The sequence below is a fragment of the Poecilia reticulata genome, linkage group LG9 (assembly GCF_000633615.1).
Source record: "Poecilia reticulata strain Guanapo linkage group LG9, Guppy_female_1.0+MT, whole genome shotgun sequence".
Taxonomy (NCBI): Eukaryota; Metazoa; Chordata; class Actinopteri; order Cyprinodontiformes; family Poeciliidae; genus Poecilia; species Poecilia reticulata.
Window position 1 is genome coordinate 6,373,628 of NC_024339.1, and position 21,736 is coordinate 6,395,363.

General features: G+C 39.8%; 2 protein-coding genes across 4 annotated transcripts in view; one reads left to right on the forward strand and one right to left on the reverse strand.

Moving 5' to 3' along the window:
• Nucleotides 1-21,736, forward strand: part of galnt9 (polypeptide N-acetylgalactosaminyltransferase 9) — a 1,026,805-nt gene that overhangs the window by 306,459 nt on the left and 698,610 nt on the right. The gene's annotated exons all lie outside the window — the stretch shown is intronic.
• Nucleotides 41-21,570, reverse strand: golga3 (golgin A3). 3 transcript variants are annotated; one of them, XM_008417619.2, is made up of 24 exons: nucleotides 21,322-21,569; nucleotides 19,759-20,045; nucleotides 16,667-16,807; nucleotides 14,785-14,897; nucleotides 13,456-14,171; nucleotides 13,267-13,375; nucleotides 11,957-12,263; nucleotides 10,947-11,149; nucleotides 10,724-10,861; nucleotides 9,852-10,013; nucleotides 9,399-9,767; nucleotides 9,236-9,313; nucleotides 7,886-8,149; nucleotides 7,703-7,794; nucleotides 7,286-7,502; nucleotides 7,007-7,150; nucleotides 6,706-6,903; nucleotides 6,459-6,575; nucleotides 5,230-5,369; nucleotides 4,999-5,131; nucleotides 4,649-4,771; nucleotides 3,474-3,638; nucleotides 3,208-3,374; nucleotides 41-1,743 (listed from the first exon to the last, which is right to left on the reverse strand). In XM_008417619.2, exons 2-24 carry the CDS (start codon nucleotides 19,877-19,879, stop codon nucleotides 1,554-1,556), a joined length of 4,407 nt encoding a protein of 1,468 aa, XP_008415841.1. In that variant the 5' UTR covers nucleotides 19,880-20,045; nucleotides 21,322-21,569; the 3' UTR covers nucleotides 41-1,553. The 3 variants fall into 3 exon arrangements, with proteins under 3 accessions (XP_008415841.1, XP_017162083.1, XP_008415840.1); XM_008417618.2 differs by having other exon boundaries at nucleotides 1,554-1,743; nucleotides 16,541-16,807; nucleotides 21,322-21,570; XM_017306594.1 differs by lacking the exon at nucleotides 21,322-21,569 and having other exon boundaries at nucleotides 16,541-16,807; nucleotides 19,759-19,879.

Below are 21,736 nucleotides of genomic sequence, written 5' to 3' on the forward strand. Positions count from 1 at the left end.
TACCGAAAAACCACACAGAGAAGGACGACAGGAGATGGAATATGAATAGTGCAATTTTCTTTATCATGAATGCGATGACATTTTCCAAAACAAACATTTCATCGGGAACAATTCCAGTCTTTGGGGGGGGGAAAAAGAACAAAACAGCCAGAGTAAGTATGCAGACAACATAAAATAAATTTATAGTGTAGTCTGAGTACATTTGTTATTAATGCCCCAAACAGGCATTTATTTAATATTTGTGTCCCTTTTATAGTTTACAAGAATACGTATAGGACTAATAATTACAATCCAGGAGTAAAAGGGCTGCAGCACAACTGCATGCAGAAAGAAACAATCCATTACAACCCTAACATTAAAATCCTGGTTGATTTGTCATTAGATCTCTTTTTGCATTTCGATGTCAGGTTTTTTTAAATTTTTATGCCAACATAAATCTGATCAGTTAACATTACAAAAAGGACACACATATTATATATATTAACCTCTGAAAAACAGTGAACCTTCCCATAACACCAGGAACAGAGTTCACCAATATCATTTGGTGAATCCAAGTTTTTCTTTTGTAAATACAGTAAGTACCAAATGTAACAATCAAAAATAAACAAGCAATACCTGCTGTTAGTAGATGTAACTTTTCATTTCATTTTAACAGCTTATTTTGTCAGTTCACTCTTGATCATCTAGTGTGCAATATCACTTCATGTGTTTTACTTACAATAAACAGCTCTTCAGTAAGGATTAGTTCACCTGTACAATAACATCTCATTTTGCACACACCCTGACCAGAAAAGACACTCATTCCAAACAACTTTGCCCTGTACAGCATTTTAAACATTGCTTAAGGCTTTTTTTGCATACAAATTACTGAAGTTCATGTTAGACTAACATAACAGGAATATTTTTTACAGATTGGAAATGAAAGTTGATATGATTACCTGATAAACATTGCATTTTAACAAGAGGCAATCAAAAACAAAATCTGAGCCCAACTGTACATGTCGTCTAACTTTACGAATAGGAGTGATAACAGTTTCATTACAAACTGAAGTCAGTATTAGCAAAACAGCAGATGGGAAAAGTCACGAGAAAACAGGCACAAATATATGGAAGAACAGGATGTAGTTTCTGTCAAAAAACTCTTCGCTGAGCAGCATCGACGCAACCGATTTTGCAAGGGGGGAGGACTTACTGGAATCTAGTGGAGGAAAACTAGCTAATTTGTGAGGGAAAGGATTCATCTTTACGCCATTTCTGAAACTTTTACAGGGGGGATCCTTAGAAGGAAATAATTTTTCAAACATTCTAATTTCTTAAATCTTAATAAATAAATGTGACAAATGCATAATATAAATTTAACCCATAAAATAAACACAAAAGAATAAAGCTATGGTATAGAAAGTATCTGCAAAAGCACTTGAGTGCTGAAGGGAGGAATGCCAAATGTTGGCAGCAATTTCTTTTTAGAGAAAGCGAGTGTGGGGGCTCAAAAGTGCCTTTGTGGATAATACCCCCAACCCCCGTCCCGCTTCATCTGAGAAAGGGCTGTGTAGTTATGATTGCTGCTGTTCTGCTCCGTTATTATTTTCCACAACACGTTTTACCGCACTTGGCGAGTTGGAGATATTGTTGTCAAATCCCAGCTGAGCCAATCCCTCTTCTGCATTTGTCCATGAGTTCACTGATTCATTTACAGTCACAGTGTGCTCCTCCATCTGCTTCTGGAGGCTGTCCATCTCCTCCCTAAGAGCAAAAAGGAAAAGACTTTTTAATCCCAAAGTGCCATGTGACAACAGCTAATACAGTGCCTTGAAAATCTTTCCACATTTCACCATGTTACAGTCACTAAAATTTGCATTTTGACATTTTATGTGACAGAACAACATAATAAAGCCATGGTAATTAAAAGGTAATACCGAGTTTCTCCAGGTTTCACCAACTCAAATTGAATGCTTTTTAAGACAATTATGAAGGGAAAGTTAACGCCTGTATCACGACAGAAATGGTCAAAAGAAAATTGTGTATTTTATGTTGTAAAATATAAATTTTTTACAAGTAGTAGTCCCAAGTTTTTTTTTTTGCACAGAATGCACGTAAACCCTGCATGGGCTGGAAACAGAAGGGAGCCGGTGGCAAAGAGGAACGTCGTCCAGTCAACTGGCGATGACAGATACAAAAATGTTAGCCAGCTAGCTATAGCAAGGGTCTACTAGTAGCTAGTAAGCGCTAGCCTCAAACACCGAAATGAAGATGTCTGCATGCAACTCAAATATTTGCTCGACAGAAAATTCCCACAAGAAAAATAAACTAGAAAGACAAAACGAGACTAGTAGTCCTGTCCCGAGAAAATGTAAGACCTCAGATTAACGTACTCAAGGCCAACTGGGATTGTTTTAGTACACTTTTATATACAAGAATATAAAACTTTGTAAAGCTGTGTGGACACCATGTAGTAAATGATCTTCAACTTCTTTTTAATGCTAAGAGAAATAATGGAAGAAAAGTGAAATGCATGGTTAGCCCCGCCCTGATTTGATAATTTGTACCTGATTTGATACATGTTATTTTTATTTCATCTTTATTTCTACAGGTCCTCTCATTGAGATCCAAGATCTCATTTACAAGAGAGACTTGTTTTGATAAAACAATAATGTTGCTGAAATTCTTACTGTAAGTTGTTCCGGGTATGTATTCAGTACTTTTCCACACCTAGTGTAAAGTTTACACTGCTTTTTCTTTACTAAATGGTTTACCGCTCAGTGAAATTGGATGGAGAGTAGCTCTGAACATTAATTTTTCAGAAGCATTTAAGTCTGGATTTTGACTTAAATCGTTCTACCACGTCCATTTCCTCTCTGCTTGTCTAAACATTGTTAGCTTTAGTTACATTCTGGTCTCATTTGATTATCCACATGTTTGCCATGTTCCCCATATAGATTTTAGCAACAGCAAACATGATTTCCTGCGATATTCCTCCACCAACTGCTTTCTTCTTGCCATTGTTACATAAAACGGTCAGATTTGTGGACTGCCTAACAGATAGTCGTCCTGTAAAAAAAAGTCTTCTCCCACTTGAGCTGTGAATCTCTACAGCTCATCCAGAGTTACTTCCTCTCTAACCATTACATCGAGTTTTGTGTTGGCACAACATAAAATCCCAATAAGTCACATCGAAGTTTGACAATTACTTTCAGCTTGATCGCTTACTTTAGTTGTCGTAGACAGTTGTGCAGGTTGTTCAGAGGTTCCTTGTTTACGGAAGTTGACGGTTTCAGTAATTCATCGAGCAGCGAGGCGGGCACCGGGCAGTCTGGGATCTTAACTGGGGTTACTGGGTTTGATGGGTTCCCGTCACTCTTCAGCTCCATCCGCTGCTGCTCCAACAACGACATCATCACAGGGACACGCTTAGTCACGTCAGCACTCAACTCTTACACAGCCTCTTGTATAAAGGGAGCTGAAAGATGTCTTACCTTCCTGAGACGAGTCTGTTTGAGGTCTTGTTTGAGCTGCTGGTTCTGCAGCAGGATGGTCTTCATGCTGTTTCTCAACTCGCCCACTTTGGCCTGAAGCATGAACTTGTCCTTTCTGGTGCTGCTCAGCTCTTCCTGGACGGTGTCCAGCTCCACCTTTATGTTCTGAAAGAAGACAGCTGCGCTTTAATTTTAAACAACAAAAAGAGCAGAAACCACAGCATCCTGCCAAACGAACAGGTAGCTTTGTTCAAAGCAATTCCATGATTTAAACATTCGTTACACTAATTCCATATAGTTTTGTGTGTATACTTTAGAACGGTCTTTCTCAAACCGTGATTTGCAAGGTACTGTACATAAACGAGCGTTAATTTACAGTGACGTAACCTCAAAGTATGATGCAAAGTTAGCTTGTCAAACGTTTTTGTTAAAAAATAATAATGGATAATAATAGTGTCTTACAAGCGGGGCACTCAAAAGAAAAACTGAAGATACTGGTGGAATGAAAACAATGCCAGGATTGTTTACATCGTTGGAGGAATTCATGTCTGCAGAAATATTTTTCAGTTTCTCGGGTGAGTTGCACAACTTTATTTTTATTACATTATTACGGTACATAGCATGCCACCAGCATGAAGGTCTAAGTCTGCCCACACTGGGGCTGATCCGCTGCAGCTGTGCTGTGTGTGCCGTGATGGTGATGAGGCAGGTAGCAGCGCTACACCACACCACTGACTAACTGCATCTTAACACCGAAAATGAAATAGATATTTATGTTGGGCTTTCTTCGCACCAAAAGCAACTCAAGTCTTTTTTTTTCTTTTATTATGCTTCTAAATTACAAATAGTCCTAATATGTTTACACATACAACACTTGTAACAAAGAACAACTTCTTTTTTGAATTCCTTGTGTTTTTTTTTCTCATTGGAAAGCTTAGAATCCACACTTTCAGAATCAAAGCAGCCTGAGTAAAATTGTTCATGGCCAGTCATATTTACAAAACAGCACCACCTTTCTCATTTGTGAGTTAAGAGTCTAATATTTTCATTTCAGTTTGTGTTTATTAAGATGTTGCTATTGCGGGCAGGTGGAATTTCAAGCTAGGTGGTCCGTGATGTTTGGTAAATGAGATAAGATTGAGAAACACTGATGTAGAAACAAAGTGGAGGCTTGCCTGCAGGGCGATCTGTAAGTTGTCCAGCTCTCTGTGGTGGCACTGTTCCATCATCTCCAGCTGCTGCTTCTGTGCTTCAATCTCCCTCTGCCTCTGCTCCACCTCCCACTTCAGGTCCTCAACCTGAATCAGCAGAAAATATTAGACATCCATGCAACTCGAAGATATTTGATCTACGACGAGTGATGGGTCAGAAAAAAAACAAAAAAGAACTGAATCAGTCTTTATAAAACCGAAAGGCTGCACATTCAAAGTGCCTCGGCTACAAGAGGAACTGCAGAAGAAAAGCATCAACAGGAATATTGTGTCTTTTCTGTGATTTAGCTATAAACTTTTGGGGGAGTTTATACCTCTTGGTTGGTGAGGGGCTGCTTAGCGAGTTCCTCATCGAGTTGTTTTCGCAGGATCTGGAGCTGGGAATGAGCCTCAGCGAGCTCCTGCTGGAACCTGGAAACATCCTGAGCGTGCTGGTCGTCCTGAGCCCTGCGGAGCGCCACACGTTCCACATGAATTATGGACGCGACTACAGATTAAAACGTGCATTTTCTATTTCTGCAGTCGTCAGGGCAACGTGTACGTACTGTAGTTTCTGAGCTTCGTTCTGCAGAGCTTTCACCAGGTCCTCTTTGGCCTGCAGGTCCTTCTTGATCTCTGACAGCTCAAGCATGGCCGCCCTGTAGTGCCGTCTGTTATGGGCTGCCTCTGCCTTTGCTGCTGCCACCTAGAGGACGTATGATAGAATTACAACCTGAAAAGAGCAAAGTTTTACAGAATCTCCAAATTCTAACGCAGAATTGAAGAACGCAACAAAGATGTACAATAAAAATCCTTTTTTAGAAATTATATATTAGTTTCTAACTATGCTATGAGATAGAATTGAGATCTAATTGTATCTGTATTCTTTATAATAGTCAATCTGAAATGCACAACATTTTGTTATTCATTGGTGCCTAGTTATATTTTGCATGAAATCTGTAAAGATACAATATTTTCTCCTCCATTTGCACCTTTCTTAATTAGCTGCAGCTCCCAATTATTTCTATTTTTAGAATCTGAGTCATATAAAACATGCTCATTTATCCTGTATGGCATCAGGGGAGCACGTAATTACACTGTTATTGCAATGTAAATATATTGATTATAATTAACTCACATTTTTTTGACTCCTTTACTTTCCTTCCTTTAATCACAGTGTTGCCAAAAACTAAATGAGTGTCAATACTGAGGGCAACAAATGTCCAATAAACAGGCTAAAGTATTGTGCACATACAAATTCAATATCTAAACACATTATAGTCAAAAAATTTCTTTTGATTGCTATAATGTTCATATTGATACTGTAATGGCAATTTGTTATATTGTGCAACTCTAATTTGGTCCATAGGTATTCTCTAATTATTCAAAGTTCCTCTTTAGTTTTAAATCAATTGTTACTCCAATACAATAAGATGACAAAATTAGCTGTAGCATGACTGGGAGTCCAGCTATTCAGCTGAAATTAAAGATTATAAACATCCGTAAACGCAACATTTTTTTTTTTGGAGAAAGAAGAGGTATTTTCTCTACTCCAGCCCATTATTTAAAAAAAAAACAAGTTTTATTTTTAAATTATTTAAATGGCATATGTGGAAAAACAAAAGAAAAATGTTAGAAAACAATGCAACTGTAAATTCAGATACCAATCATGCAAAAGTTGAATTCCTTTTATGGAAGTATAACAAATTCAAATCTTAAGGAGTTTAGTCCCTGGTATGCTACAGTGTGATTTTTAACTGCTTCCGTTCACACTTCACCTTGCTATTCTTCATACCTGTTCCTTTAAGTCTTTCACTTTGGTTTTCTCTTTCTCCAGAGCAAGCTGTAAAGTCTCAACCAACTGCTTCATTTGTTGGTCCTCCTCTTCTTTTCTCTTAAGAACAGCTTGGACCTAAAGAGAAACGGTAAGAAAAAACTGTAGCCAACTCCTTACATCCGTTTGTTTTTCTTTCGACATTTCAGGCATATCATAGAGAAGCTTGTTGCCTAAACTGAGATGCAAACATGATTTTTTTTTTCACCTGCAAGTTTAGCTGGACAAGATCTGCCTCCCTCTTCGCTAAGGCAGACTCCAAAATGTTGGCGTGCTCCCGCAATGCATTATGGGACTGTGACAAACCGGCGAGTTTCCCTTTTTCGTGCTCCAGCTCGAGCGCCAACTTCTTGTTGGCGTCTTCCAACTTCCGGATCCGCTTCTTGAAACAGCGCGACTCCTGGAGCTGAAGGGGGGAAAAAACGACCCAGAACATGAACTCTGAGAAATTCTGTAAGATCAAAATAAAAAAAGCTTTTTTATTTATTTATTTTTAAAATTATTTTTACCTCATCCTCCAGCTCCAGAACCTTCTCCTGGTAATCCTCCAGCTCCGTGGAGGTGAGAGTGATCACTTCCTGTAACTCCTTTTCCAACATGGTCTTGCTCTTTGTGACAGTCTGCAGTTCGGCTTGCAGGGCCTCAATTTTTTCCTGAATAAAATATATAATTTTAACAGCTTTTAGACAATCAGATTTTTCTGCCAGAAAAAAACAAAATGAAGATTTAAAGTTTCAGCTGTGTATAAAATATTCACTTAAAGATTTTTAAAGCTCCGTCAACTTTACCTGTAAGGCCTGGCTGTTCCCGCCATCTGACAGCTGGGCGCGGAGCTTGGCTAGCTCTGCCTCCGCCGTCTCCTTGTCGGTCAGAGCCTCTTGGAGCCTCCTGCTCAGAATGCCCACAGCGTTCTCGTAGGCTTTGTGTTTGGCCTTCATGTCCTTCTGAGCACTGGTCAGATCCGTTCCCAGCCTCTTCATGCGCACCTTCTGCTCCGAGATGGCCCTGTTTGGACACACGTAGCAGTTAAAAGAACATAGCGGGCAGGCTTCTTCACACACATACACACACCGCACGACTCGGACGTGTTAATCCTCAGACAAAATCGACACAGAACCGTGTTGTTTGTGTTTCTGAGATGTATATAAATCATTTGTGTCGGATTGTTTCTAACTGCTGAGACCTCCAAGCAGAACATGACTCACTTTTTGGCTTCCGCCTCCATCTGCTCCACCTGTTTCCTCAAGCTCTCGTTCTCTTGAGTCGCGATGAGCTGGCTCTGATCGTACTGCAGGGACTGAGTAAGGAAGGCACGGAAGATATTTTTCCTTCACAACAAAATATACTTTGAATAAACTGAAAATTTGCTTTAAAAAAAAAAACTGTACCTGAATTTGGGTTTCAAGCTGATCCCTTTCCGTCTGGATGGCCTGCAGATGGGCCTCCATGTTGTTCATCTGCTCCTGAACTCTGGCCACCTCCGTCTGCAAGCGGGCCTGCTCCAGCTCGGCCTTTTGCTTCTCGCCCTGGGCGCTCAGCAGCTCCTGCTTCAGGTCCTTCACTTCAGCCAGCAGCCGCTTCTTGGTGGACTTCAGCTCGCTGATGAGCTGGTCCTTGGAGCTAGCGTCCCGACGGTACGCTTCCACCATCACCTGTCCATTCAGAAACATTGTTTTGTTTTTTAGTCTTATTAAATGTTCAAGAAGAACTTTTTAAGACATGTCTTGCTTATATTTGTTTTGATCGACAAGATTGTTTTAATCCTATTGCATCATTTGGGAACTCAGGTCAGATGTTAACCTAAAATTGTGAGTAGAAGAAATACAACCTTATTTTCTTCATTGCCTGAATTAAATAATAATAATAAAAAACTTTACAGGTCAAAACCAGTTTTTTTCTCCTTTTTTTCTACTAGGAAATGTAGAAAACCTGCATTAGGAACTTTAGCATGTCTAGATAGTAACAATTGGGAAGGTACAAGATAAATTAATAGACATGTGTAATGTAGGGGTAATAAAAAAAAATAAAAAAATTTTAAATAATAAAAAAATAACAAATGAGACAAAAATTCAACTAATTTTTCAGAATTTTTTTTCCCACTGTGGGATAATAATTTTTTCTATTCCATCAACTCCCCAAAATGTACAAAGCTCATTGGCTAATTAAACACTCCTATTCTCCTGTGGGCTGTGTAATTAGTGTTAAAAAATATACATGTTTATTTTTGTTGCGTCGTAACAAAAAGAAATATTTAGCTTTTTGTTCTTTTCAGCAGAAAGCACATTTGACAACTTCATGCTTTTGCTGCTGCTCTCACACTGATATGTTGAACGGAACAAAACCGCATTTTCCACAAAACCCGTCGGTGTCAGCGGCGAACTGCTTTCATAGACTTGATGAACACGAGCGCTGACGCTTCGACAAAAAGCTCCGGCTTTTAAAGATGCAGTAAATTGAACTTTTTTTTGTTGCTCTGTCATTCAGCTCCACCCTCTGTGTGACAGCCTGTCAGAGTGATAAAGCAGCCGTTGCTCCGTGCAGCGCGGCATGCCAACCAGCACTTCAGGCATTCGTCATAGAAGTTGACTGCCGTTTGGCATCCTCCCACAACACCGTCACCATCAGCCAGCTGGGACGTTCAGGCCCAATTTCTACATTTATGTCCTGTCTTCAGATTTTACCAATAAAGACGACTAAAATAATAATAAAAAAAAGAATAAAAGAAGAAGATGTATTACCTTTTGTTGCTGGAACTGCTCCTTTAATTTCTGCGCTTGTTTCTTCAGGGAATTATTCTCTTGTTGCAGAGATTCAATCTACAAATTTTGAAACATTTTTAAATAAGTGACCCTCAAGAAAGTGTTCAAACTGTGACAAACCGTTTCCACTCTTGTCTTCTACCTGACTGGCTTTGATTTGGACTTCCTGTCTGAGCTGGTCCAGGATGTCCGAGGCCACCAGGACATCCTCGCCCAGCCGCTCGGCCCCCTCGTCCAGCTGGCTCTTATCGGCTCGGGCGGCCTGCAGCGCCACCTCCAGGACGATCTTCTCGTTCTGGAGGAACTGGATGGTGTCGTCCTTGGCGGCGCTCTCTGTTTGCAGCTCGGCCAGCTGGGCCTCCAGCTCCTGGTACCTGGCCTCAAGCTGGTTGATGGACTGCTCTTTGGTTTGTAGCATCTCCTGAGTCGTCGTCAGCTGGCGCATCAGCTCCAGGTGTTCCTTCTGAAGCGACTGCAGCTGCAAGTCCTTTTGGGAAAGTGTCAACTTGACCTACCACGGGAAATATGAAAGACAAAGGTCACAAGGTTTACCGCCCAAGTTTACCAGCTTTTCTCTGGATTTTGCAGAAACTACCTGCTCCAGTTCCCTCTCCAGCGTCGTGGCTGTGTTGGCCAGCTTTACCAGGCGCTCTTGCTCTTCCTCAAACTCCTCCAGTTTGTGCTGCAGGTCGTCTTCCACCATGGTTTTTGCGTCCTGGATCTGTTTGTAGGCGGCCTCTTGGGTCAGCATGTCGGCCTGCATCGCAGATGAAAAAATACAAACAATGAACCCAGCAGCTTTTCAGTTTAGGGTTTTATTTTCAAGTACTTCTCAAGCAATTTCAACGCAAGTTTTCAAACTTTTCCCGCACCGCACTTTGGAGATGAAAACTGAACTAAAAAACAGTTTAAATTACTCACTATTATTCAATACTGTTTATTATTGTTATTAATAATGTCTTAGAAAGCAATCCAAGGATAACTAAAATACACCAAAATGTTATGTTTTACAATTTCTCTCTCTACCCACCTGACTGGTTTGAGAACAAAACTAATTTAACAAACAGAAAAAAATATTTTAATAACATTTAATGTGTAAAGTATAAGTCAATTACAACAAATCAATAAATCACTGACACATTAAGAATAAGAAATCGTGTGTGTGGATTTTATTAGGTGTATGAAAATATCTGGTTTCAACTGTAAATGTTTTCTGTGTTGAATGTTTGTTATTATATTTCGGATTTACTCATTACGATTTTTATTACTGTTTTTGTTTGTTTTGTAAAAATCCCCTGGAAAATGAGAGGATGAATCTCTAAGTTTTATAGTTAAAACAAATAGAAATAAAATCAAACATTAAATTACATTTCTTATAAAACTGTGCAGTTTGAATATCAAGCACATTTGATTGAAAGTCAAGCATTTCCAAGGATTTCAAGCACTCATATGAACCCCTGAATGTACCTCAATGCTTTGCAGCTGCACAGCGATGCGCTCCTTCTCTTTAATGGACCGGTGTTGGGTCTCAGTCAGCTGATGGGAAAGTGTCACGTTCTCCAGCTTCAGGTGCTCCATGGCGCCAAACTGAGTCATCTGCCCCGCCTTCGAGAGAGACAGGTTGATGTGAACAGGGGCCGACTGCAACGTCCTGCGTTGCTAGTTCCCTGCCACCGTGGCTGATTCCCACCTGCATGTTGGCCATTTCGCTTTGCAGTCGCACCCTGGCCTCCTGGGCCAGCGCCAGCTGCTGCTGGTACCACTGCCTGACCTGCTGCAGCGAGTCGATCTCAGCCTGGGAGGTCTTCAGTCGTCTCTGAAGGGTGCTGCGCTCCAGCTGGACCTGCTGCAACTGACCCTGGAGGCCTGCCATCTGCTGACGCAGGTCATGAACTGTGGGGGAAAAAAAAAAGTTTTCTAATCGTGCTAGGTTTTCTAAACATGCTCATCTCTACAGGTCTGAAACGTCTGAAACGTACGTTACTGTTGTTCAAATGCAACATATGTTAACTTTAGGGTCATTTTCACAGCATGCATTCAACTTGATTTTCCTTAAGTAACATTGTTTCATCTTTTCTCTCCTTCTACTTTGAACTGTCTGTATCTTTTTATTCACTCCTGAAAGCAGCGCAGCACACAGTAGCTCGCTTCTCTGCTGGACTGGAAGGAGTCGGCGGTGCTGGTTTTTCAAATAAAGTAAAATTCAACATTTCACTTCAAACTCGGATTATGGTTTGAATAAATATAGGCTATATATTTATAAGTGATGTGAATCTTTCAGCGTGTAGCGAATTGATTCCAATTTTTAGGGCCATGATTCTATTCAGAAACAATTTTTCATTCAGAAAATAATTTTTCTACTCAAATGGTCCAGAGATTCTGTTTAAATTGACCAATTCATTCTGTAACATGAATTACTAGTATAAAGTTAGCTTAGTTGCCTGTATTTTTCTTAGATGAAAAAATATATATCAAAGAATTATAAAAAAATACACAGGAGACGGCCGAGTGAACGCGTAATGCGATAAGCAAAAGAAAAGATTTTGAGCATTTTGAATCGATTCAGAAGTCCCAGAACTAACAATTGTGATCTTCGATAGATTTAATAAATATATATATTTTAAAAACTTCATTCTGAAGGTGTGGTGGCGCAACAATCAATTACATGCAGAGGAAACCCTTCTGTCTCTGTTAAGTCACCTGTGTTGTCCCTTGAAGTCATTGTGTTCTGCAGCTCCTCCACCTTCGCCATCAGCCGGTTGTATTGGTCTTCAGAAACTTTCAGGTCGTTGCTTAGAGAGGTCAAGCTGGCGTTCTTGTTCTCCAAGCTGCCCTGGAGCTCCACCATGGCCTTCTCTAGCTGGCTGCAGTTTTGGCGCAGCGTGCCGACTTCTGAGCTGAGAGCACTTTGCCTCTCCTGGCTGACCTGAGCCTCTTCTCTCTTGGCCTGCAGCTGAGCGTTCACTGTAGCAAGCTGGGCCTGGAGCTCCGTCTTCTCTTTGAGAGCCTAGAGGGAAGAGGAAGTAGTAAGAGAACTTCAGCCAAGTCTTCCAGGGGTTTCCAGAGTCACAACAGTTGACTCTGGAAACAAATTAATTTATTTATTCATTTTGTGTTGCATCTGTGGCTTTCCAATATACTCTCGTTTTCTGCTTTTTTGATGACATTTAAAGATTTTTACATATTTAGTTCTTGGCTTGTGATTTGTCTCATTTTTGTCCACTCCATACCGGGGGAAATGATCTCAAACGTCAACATTAACACTTCTACTGGTCAGTTATTCCCACAATAGGTCACAATAATTAAGCAATACCACCTTGCGCTGACCACAGCACTATCTCAGCAAAAAAGAAAAAAAAAAATCATTATGCATTAAGAAAGATGTATCAAATAGTCTGGTCTCAAAATACACAAACACATTATGTACAATTTTGAAAAAACATATCCTACTAAGATGCACATTCCTTGGATCAGAGCAATAATTTCCAATAATTGCAGTTTGCTTAAGCTATATTCTTGTCTTTAATGTACAGCATGCTATTCTTCATTTTGTTCATTTATTTTTATATATTTTTAATACCTGAATTTCCCTACCATATGACAATAAAAGGATATTTCTATTCTATTCTGTGTGATTTTTTAAAATCTCTATATTAATTTTGTCAGAACTGTGTAAAGTCTACTTTAATGTCAAATGTGTGCTAAACAAGTAAGAAATAAGGAATCAAAATTACATTCCTGACTAAAAACTAAAAGACCTCACATAACAATAAATAAGAACAAATGGTAGTAAGAAAAGTTTCCCATAATCCATAAAAAAACACAAGAATTACATTGAAAAATTCTCACAAACCACTTAGTATTTTAAAAACACAAACTCTTTCATAGTTAACATCTTAGATGGGATTCAGCTTCCTCTCTGCCTTTCTCCCAGGATCTCTAAACTGTTGATTTAATGAATAAATATTTTATGTGAAAGGAGCAACAAAATGACAGTAGTGGCTTATTACCTGACTGGCTTCAGATGACAAGGATTCCAGTTGCCCCTCGAGCCTCATTTTCTCTTTTAGCACCTGGAGCATCTCATCGTGACCCATCACTGAACTCTCCAATGAAACGCTGAAATTTAAAAATGCAGAAGATTTAGCAAAAGCAAAAAAACAAAAACAAAACAAAAAGAATAACACAATATTCAATACCTGCTGGAGAAACTGTCCCTCCGGCTGCGTGGCTCTTCCGTCCCCTCCCTCTCCATCTCCAGCAGGTGCTGCTCGTCGCTCGCCGCCTGCAGCACCTCCTGCAGCGACGGGAACTGACCCACGGCCTCTGGAGCGATCTCCCTGCCCTCCACCGTGTACGGCCCCTGCTGCCGTTCCACGGCGGCCGAGAGCATCCCGTAGGTTCCCCTCGTGGACACGCTGCTGTAGGAGGAGCTGTCGCTGTCGTTGCCGTCATTGCCAGGCTTCACTCCGGATTCGCTGCCGTCCATCTCCGAGCCGTTGTCGGTGAGCTGGAGCGAAGTGCTGGTCTTTGAGTCCGTCTCGCATGCGCTGCTCTCTGACAGCATGCTGACTTCTGACAGCGTGGACACGGAGCTGATGGAGGACCGGCTGACATCTGCTGTGGTCATGCCCCCACCTCCAGCACTGCCGCCGCTGCCTCCTCCTCCATCGCTCTCAGGAGACTTGTAGTCAGCTAAGGAATGAATCTTACTGGGACGTGGATATCTGGATTTCTTCTCCTTGCTGGGAGGAATTCCAAGGCTGCCCAGTTTGGGGCCACGGGGAACACTGGTCCGGAGGAAAGAATACTCCTTGGTCATGGCAACAGCGTTAGCACGCGGTAGCGCCTCAGGATGGAGCATTAGTTCAGGATCTAGAGTACTGAAGGGCCGACTTTTAGGGGTGCGATGAGCCTGGGAAGAGGAAAGAGTCATAAAATCTATCAATAACTGTACCTGTCGCAATAAGCAATAAATCAATTAATCGCATGATACATTAAAACAAGCTCAATATTTTCCACTTGCATCATTTATCGTTTTTCTCTCTCTGATTTTTCTACCAAAAACTGACAAAAGTTTTCCGTCTGGTGTTTTGGTCTCAATGAACCCCTTACTTTAAGGACTTCATAATACATTTTGTTTTTTTCTGTATTTGAGTTTACTTATTTTTAATATTTAAAATGTCTTCCAGTTCCAGTGCACCCGACAGCCTTCAAAGTCACCTAACTAGCCAATGAGCTGTTCTGTGTGAAATTTAATCCCAGCTTTGATCCAGCTGAATAAGTGAACAAACAGAATCACGAAGGCAGAGGAACACAACAAATGGATTAGAGCGCAGGTCGTAAAAAAGAGGAATCATTTTCCTTTGGTTGAGCTCATAAAATCCAAATTGGGGCAATAATTTGATTTATATCAAGTTTTGGCAGAAGCTCTGCTCGAGCGTGGCTGATTTTAAGAGCAAACTTGGATTCATCAAAGATGACGTAAGTATAGGAATAAAAGCAGAGCAGTGGCAGCAATCACTCACCCTCTCCTTTTGCCGCTGAACCCTGTACTGTTTGAGTTGCTCCTCCAGACGCCGGCGAGCTTCCAGGCGAATCTTTTCCTCGTTTTCCATCTCAAGACATGGTTTCTGGTTGGCTGCAGTGAGAGAAGGTAGCCCAAACTGAAGACTCTTCCTCACCGCACAAATTGCAGCAGAACTAGTGAAGTCACAACAACGTCTCTCGATTCCAAGGAAGATGTTGTTAATGGGTAAAGCTTCCTGCAATGCCACTTTGAAAAGCAAGTATTGTTTAAAAAAAGGAGCTACACAACATCCCCATGGAATAGTAGAGACTTGTACAGGGTTCCTACACTTTTCAAAATGTTAGTTTTCCAGCAATTTTTTATTTATTTACGTGCAACTTCAAATATTAGAGGTGCACTAATTGCGGTTTTCTGACCGATGATCGGTCTTTAAAAAGCATGACCTGCTGATTCCAATTCTTAATTTTTTTTTTTTTTTACTATCACTCAGTTATAAAATCTAAATATACAGATTTGTCATTTTTGGGGGCTTTTAAGCGGGAAACGTCAGTAGAGGTGTCTGGAAAGTCACTAAATGTTGGCAAAAAAGTTGATAAATTGACAACTGTGCTGTGACTTGTTTTTCCTTTTAGTAAGTCTTCTCTTATGGCAGAGACGAAGGGGACACTGACTGTTTTCAGACCTTTGTGAAGGCAGATAAGATCAGTTTCTAGTGTAACTATCACTCATCACTCAAAATTAAGAAAATTGGGGCCGATCAAGCCGATCAATCAGCGCACCCCTAACAATAATGTATTGTAAACTGAAAGTGCAGAACAAGTAGCAGCATTTATGGAAGTTCATTGCTCTTTTTTGCATTTCCTATGAGTTTCTCATATTATAAACATCTTCTTCAATACAAGATAATATTCATTTTACAAAACTAGGTTTTACAACTAGCATAAAATAGAGAAAGCTATTGAAACTTTAGGACTGCACCGAGTCAAGAGTTACAAGAATATCCTAAAATCCACAATCACAAACTAAGTTGTTTCTTTATTGATGTTTACTAAAGGTAATATATGAATGCAGTGTAAAAAGAACACATTTTCCAAGTAAATTCAAGCTTCATTTACTTTTTTTAGTCTTTTAGAGAAGCTAACATACAGAATTAATTCTACAAATGAAGTTTTCTAGAGGTACACAATATCTGAAAAATGTGCTTTTGATCGCAATTTCAACATGTGACATTTTAAAATGGCTTTGATATAATATTTGCAATTCCTATAATAATATAAAAAATATAACAGTATACAAGACAGTGTAGGAACCCTGCATGTCGCACACTAAGCAGATTCATGCCGTTGTGATGCTGTTATTTTCCAGTTTGAAGTTAATAAGGAGCCAAACTAAATAACCAGCTTTTTCATGCATACAAACAGCATTTATCATAACAAAAAGAAAACATCACCAAACTGAAACATCACCAAAGAAAAGTTAACATAACACGGGGATTAGTTCCAAAGCAGCCATTAGCCCACGCAATGTTCCAAATGAAGCACCCACACCAATCAAGATATCCGTCAACTATAGATTAGAAATGCAGAAAAGCAAAACACTTATAAAGAGATTTCCAATGAAAACTTCTCACAAGTGAAAAATCACAGCATTCCACAGCAAAAAGGGATTAAAAATAGAGAGGGAAACGGACAGAAAGTGGCATTCACTCTTGATATTTTGTTGATTTGTTTTTGTTTGTTGTTTTTTTTGCTTACACAGTTCAGTCTCCTGCATAGGCATACTGAGTTTGAGGGACTGCAAAGCGTCACCCTTGTGAACCTTGACCTCAGCACTAGAGCCCTCAGCCTTCTCTACCGTCATGGGTGGATAAGCAGCCACACCTGGGGAGGACTCTTGGCTCGGCGGGTTGATGGGAGAGCTGCTGCTCTGCGGGGGGGATCCGTTTGGAAGGGTGCCTCCAGCAGCACCGAGGCCGTCTGCCGGTTCGTTCCCGTTTGGCAGCGCGTCTGAAGAGAGAGGACCTAAAATAGATGGGGAAGGGAAAACATAATGGTGATTTCCGGTGGTTTTTGAATTGTTGGGAGCAATACGTTTCTATGGCGATTTAACAATTCAGAGTCTCCCCAGTGGATTCTCAGAACAAAGTCAACCTGCTAAAAAGGATCGAAACACTTCATTTTTACTAGCTCCTTCCAGACCACTCAGGTATTCTGGTTCTGGTCGGCTCTGCATCCCCAGAACCAAACATGGAGAAGCAGAATTTAGTTTCTGGAACAAACTTCCAGAAAACTGCAAAGATGCAGAAACACAGAGTTCCTATAAAATCAGTGCTAAATCCCACCTGTTTACAGCTGCCTTTGATTCGTAGTAAGTGGGACATTGATCAACATATTTGATTTGTATTTCCTTCACGATTTTGATGACGGTATTTGACTAAATGTAATGTATACTGCGTGTTTCAAAATTGGTTACTGTATTGTTTTTATGGTGTAAAGCACTTTGAACTGCCTTGTTGCTGGAATGTGCTATACTAATAAATTTGACAGATCTATAGAAAGCAGTTATGTTATTTTATATACAACCTCCTCCCTCCCCTTTGTCTGATTTGTTTTTCTTATTTGGTGATTTAAGACAACTTGCAGTTTCTCTAAACACCTTCTGCTTCCCAGTTATTTATGATCTTGCGCTTCTGAATCAGTCACCAGTTTTCTGGTAAACAATCCTCTCTTCACCAAGCTCTCCGTCCTGTTCATTGGATTCATTTTTTTCTCCCACGTCTCGTCACTTGTACTGTTATTGTCTGGAGCTTTTAGCTGTGACATCTTGCGCAACAACTCTTCTCCCACCGATTCCCTCAAAATATGCCACAGCAGACATTTCTTTGGAGAATGGGCGGCATCTATGAGCCTTGTGGATAATATTCGAGCACATTTAGGCGTTTTTTGCTTCATTTGTGAACATGATTTGAAAATTCCTTAAGCGAGCATGCCTCTACAGAAGGTGAAACATAGCCATGAACCAGCTGTAGTAGATGCGATTGTCCTGACAAACCGGCTGATCAGCTTTGTCGAGCAACTATGTTGTGATTTTAACGCAATACTTGGTTGCTAAGACCTTCCTGTGGCTGCATTTACTTTTGCACAACTGCGTATGGTTCAAGAATCTATTTGCTTCATCGTTAGTAGCAGTTACATCATAAACAAACCCTGGCTTATGGATGGTAAGAGGTTGTCGCAATATTAACAGACGCATATTTTATCTTTTGCTTTCGGAGATTCTTAGTATTTTTTTTTTATTATCTGCTAAGCGGAAGACAATTTAAACTGATGAAACCCACAAAGTATTGTGACAGCCCAGATATCTACAGGTTTGAGCAATCCAAATCTAAAACTTAAGACGTTTTTAATGCCAGCTGAAATGAAAAGTATCGGGAATGATTGGGGGATCTTCCTGGCTGTGAGGCAGTGGTAGAATGGACGTCGTCCAGCCAACTGGTCAGAAATTTGCACTTATCCACACACACACAGAGAAAAACTAGCTGCCAGGGTTATTACCTATGATAAGTCGCAGCTAGCTACCTTGAGTTACAAAACATACTCAAAACCAACTTGCATTTCTTTAAAAATAAATTTAAGGCATTTTAAGGCCTTGACTTTAGATACAGTCCATTTTAAGCCTTTTTAAGACAGTCTGACTTATGTTTTTAAAATAGCAAAGCTTTTAGTTCCTATCAAATCAAAAAATTAAAAAAATATTGATTTTTTAAAAATAACTCTATTAATCTGCGCACATCACTTGTTATCCACAGAAGAAATTGGTACATACATAGTAATTGCAATATCCATGAGAGTAATATTTATTTCGCAAAGGACATTTGGAATACACTGGCAGTCGGATGGAGCTTCACTGATGTCAACAACCACAACCTGACATATTACATTACAGCAACCAAAGAATGGTAGAAATACACATGAGAAAAGTGCTGGAAAAATTGGGATTCATCACAATTTGCCATATTTGCCAATACTGCTGCTCATCCTAGTATTATATAGTTTATACACGATTTCAAATGGTGTATTGACTTGGGGAATGAGTGGATGCCCAAAGCATATGCACTAGTGGGAGATATTGATACCCGCGTCAATATGCATTTTAAATATTAAAGAAAATATATGTCAATAAAACTTCAAAATATATTAACTACCACCAAAGTTGTGTGTGAAACAGGGTTTCTGCAACATTTTCTTAGGCTTCCAGAGGTCTACAGAGTCACACACCAAATTGCTATGGCACGTTGTCTCTAATCCTCAGCATTAAAATTTAATTATCTGTTACATGCTGAAAAACTTTGAGCTGAAGGTTCCTTAAATGTAAATGCTATTGATATAAAAAAGCCAAAATCAAAAAAAAGGTTGCAAAAATTACAGCTCGTTGTGTGTAAAGCTGTTTACGTTTTTTTACTGTATTTTTTCCCCCCTATTGTTTACAAATCCAAGGCTAAAACACAGTAATTTTTTTCCACCTCCTAAAGCTTCCTATGACCAGAACACAAACATAGCTGATGACTAATGAGACCTCCGTTTAGTTATTTAGCACGTTAGTTCAAAGAGCGGTGAGACATGGAGCAGTAAGAAACTCATCCTTTGGTGGTAATCACCAAAAACAGGTCAGGCCTGCCAAAAAAAACTAAACTGTGGAGAAACAAACTAGCAGTAATATGCATAGAGAAAAGGACATTTGCAGAACAAAGTGGAAAGGTGAAACTAAACAAAGCATGGGTGATAGCATGGAGGAATGAAGAGGAGGCCCAAGGGGTTTAGTGCCCATTTCTTCATAACTGCTCCAGTTACCCAGCGACCTTCTTTACATCACTGACATCCAGTGTAGGGTGGTGGCTAACGTTAACGCACATCGTTCATTCAAAACCTCACAATTTAAATAATCCTTATCCGTCCTGAAAGAGAGCACTCACCGTTAAGAAACTCGTTTGTCTTTTGGATGCTCTCCAGCCCTTTTTTGAGTGTGTTGACTTCCACAGTGGAGTCCCCCTCTTCCTTGCACCTTATTACTTGGTCTTCTCTACTGGCCTCCATCTCAACAGCCTCTGATGTATCACCACAATCCACTTCCACCGAGAAGAGTAACAGCCACGGCGCAGCAGGCGCTTTATTGCAAATGACGTCTTACTTAAAGCATTTTCTGGGGACGGAGGCTCCCCAGGAACGTGTCTGAGCCAAGGAACACCTTACTGTCTGATCACTGAGGAAAGAAAAGGATGACAATTAATACATCAGTTATCTTGCAGCTTCTCACCAGTGTCCGCTTGTAGTATGTAACAGCACAGCCTACTTTAAACATAAGCCAGAGTCAAGCACTGTAACAAGCCGCTACAACAGCTAAGTAGATTGAGAACCCTTAAAATAAGCTTAAATTGTAAACAGGGCTGTCTTGTCTAGTCAAAATATAAATAGTTTCATCTTTTTTTTTTTTTACTTTACCTTTTACATTTCTGACACCTATAAACAAACTCCATAAATTAAAGAAATTACCAAGCCAACCAAATCTATTTTACTGTCACATCCAACTGTGTGTAAATGATGCTGATGTCTGAATAAATAAGAAATACACAAGACAAACTCATACATAACACAAATAAATACAACTTGTCTCTAGGTTACATGAAAATGTTACAGTCTGTTATTACAATAAACGTAGGTAGCCTACTCTTTGTTTATGATGCAATTCAATCTCATCACATTTGACATGAGTAGTGGCCATAAATACATAATGACATATTGTTTAACATGTCAAGTGTCACTTCATGCGTATACTTCAACCTTTGTTTACATTTTATTTTATGGTATGAAATTTATAAAAAATTTTATTCTAAAAAGCACAGAAACAAAATTAATCTGCTTTTAGTTTCAGGAGGAAACAAATTGTCATGAGACCGTCATACAGCAAGTCTTCAGTCAGAGGGCAATAAATGCAAAATTCAGTGGAAACAAGCAGTGACATTCTGTCAGTTACTGGGCAAATATTTCACTTTTGAACTGAGGGGGACTGTCACCGTAGAATCACCCAAACCTCCTTTGTGTTTTGCATCATGTTATTTAGTGTGTAGACTATGATAACCTTTGATTTGGACAGCAGACAGGTTACGTACTGCAGTTCATGTGTAGAGGCGGTCAGTGGCACAATTCAAACCCATAGCTGATAAACAGAATCTATACGTTTCGTAAAGATTGATTAGCTCGGTTGTTTTGGTTCACCCACACTAGCCAGAAGCAGATGACAGACCAGGCTGTATGTAGCTAAAGCTAGTTAGCATGCTAACAAAACAGCTAGATGTGTACCCAAAGGGAAGCTAAAGCTGCTAAGTTGCTAGCAACAAAAATCAACGACGCCAACTGAAAGGCGTTTTCTGGAAAAATGTAAGGAGGCAAACCAATTACCCAACATCACGTAAGTATATTACCGCACCAAAGTGCAAATGATAAGATGACAAATTCCCTAAAGGACAATAAAAACTCACCCTTTCGGTGAGCTTCGCCGTTTACTACGTGGCTGTTTAGTTTCCGTTCCTTTACACGTCCGACGAGAAACAGACAACGACTGTGCAAAAAGGAAAAAGAAATAAAGCTGTCCTATTGGAGAGTTTACTAAATGATATATAAATTATTAGGATGTTTTCCTTCAAATGCTAATAACACTGGTATATTAATTAGACGAATCATAACATGGCGAGAACAGTTTCTAGTGTGTCGTACGTGGTAAAATGTATAGAAATAGAAGCAAGTAGACTGCAGTGTCTTCGTTGCCCAGTAAAAACGGTCCTCCATAGTGTGTGTGGCAAATTCGATTTATTAACCGACACAGCTATGTTTGGAAATTTGATTATCAGTGATTCTTGAGAATAGGGACAAAATGGGTTTTAATTTTCCCCATAT

What these genes read in the sequence shown, in the direction of transcription:
- golga3 (XM_017306594.1), bottom strand. Translation starts at nt 19,879, where the DNA reads ATGGAGGCCAGTAGAGAAGACCAAGTAATAAGGTGCAAGGAAGAGGGG. An exon ending in GACAAACGAGTTTCTTAACG is followed by an intron (nt 16,808 to 19,758) that starts GTGAGTGCTCTC and finishes CATCTATTTTAG; the next exon opens with GTCCTCTCTCTTCAGACGCG. An exon ending in TTCTGGAGCTGGAGGATGAG is followed by an intron (nt 6,904 to 7,006) that starts GTAAAAATAATT and finishes TCCCCCCTTCAG; the next exon opens with CTCCAGGAGTCGCGCTGTTT.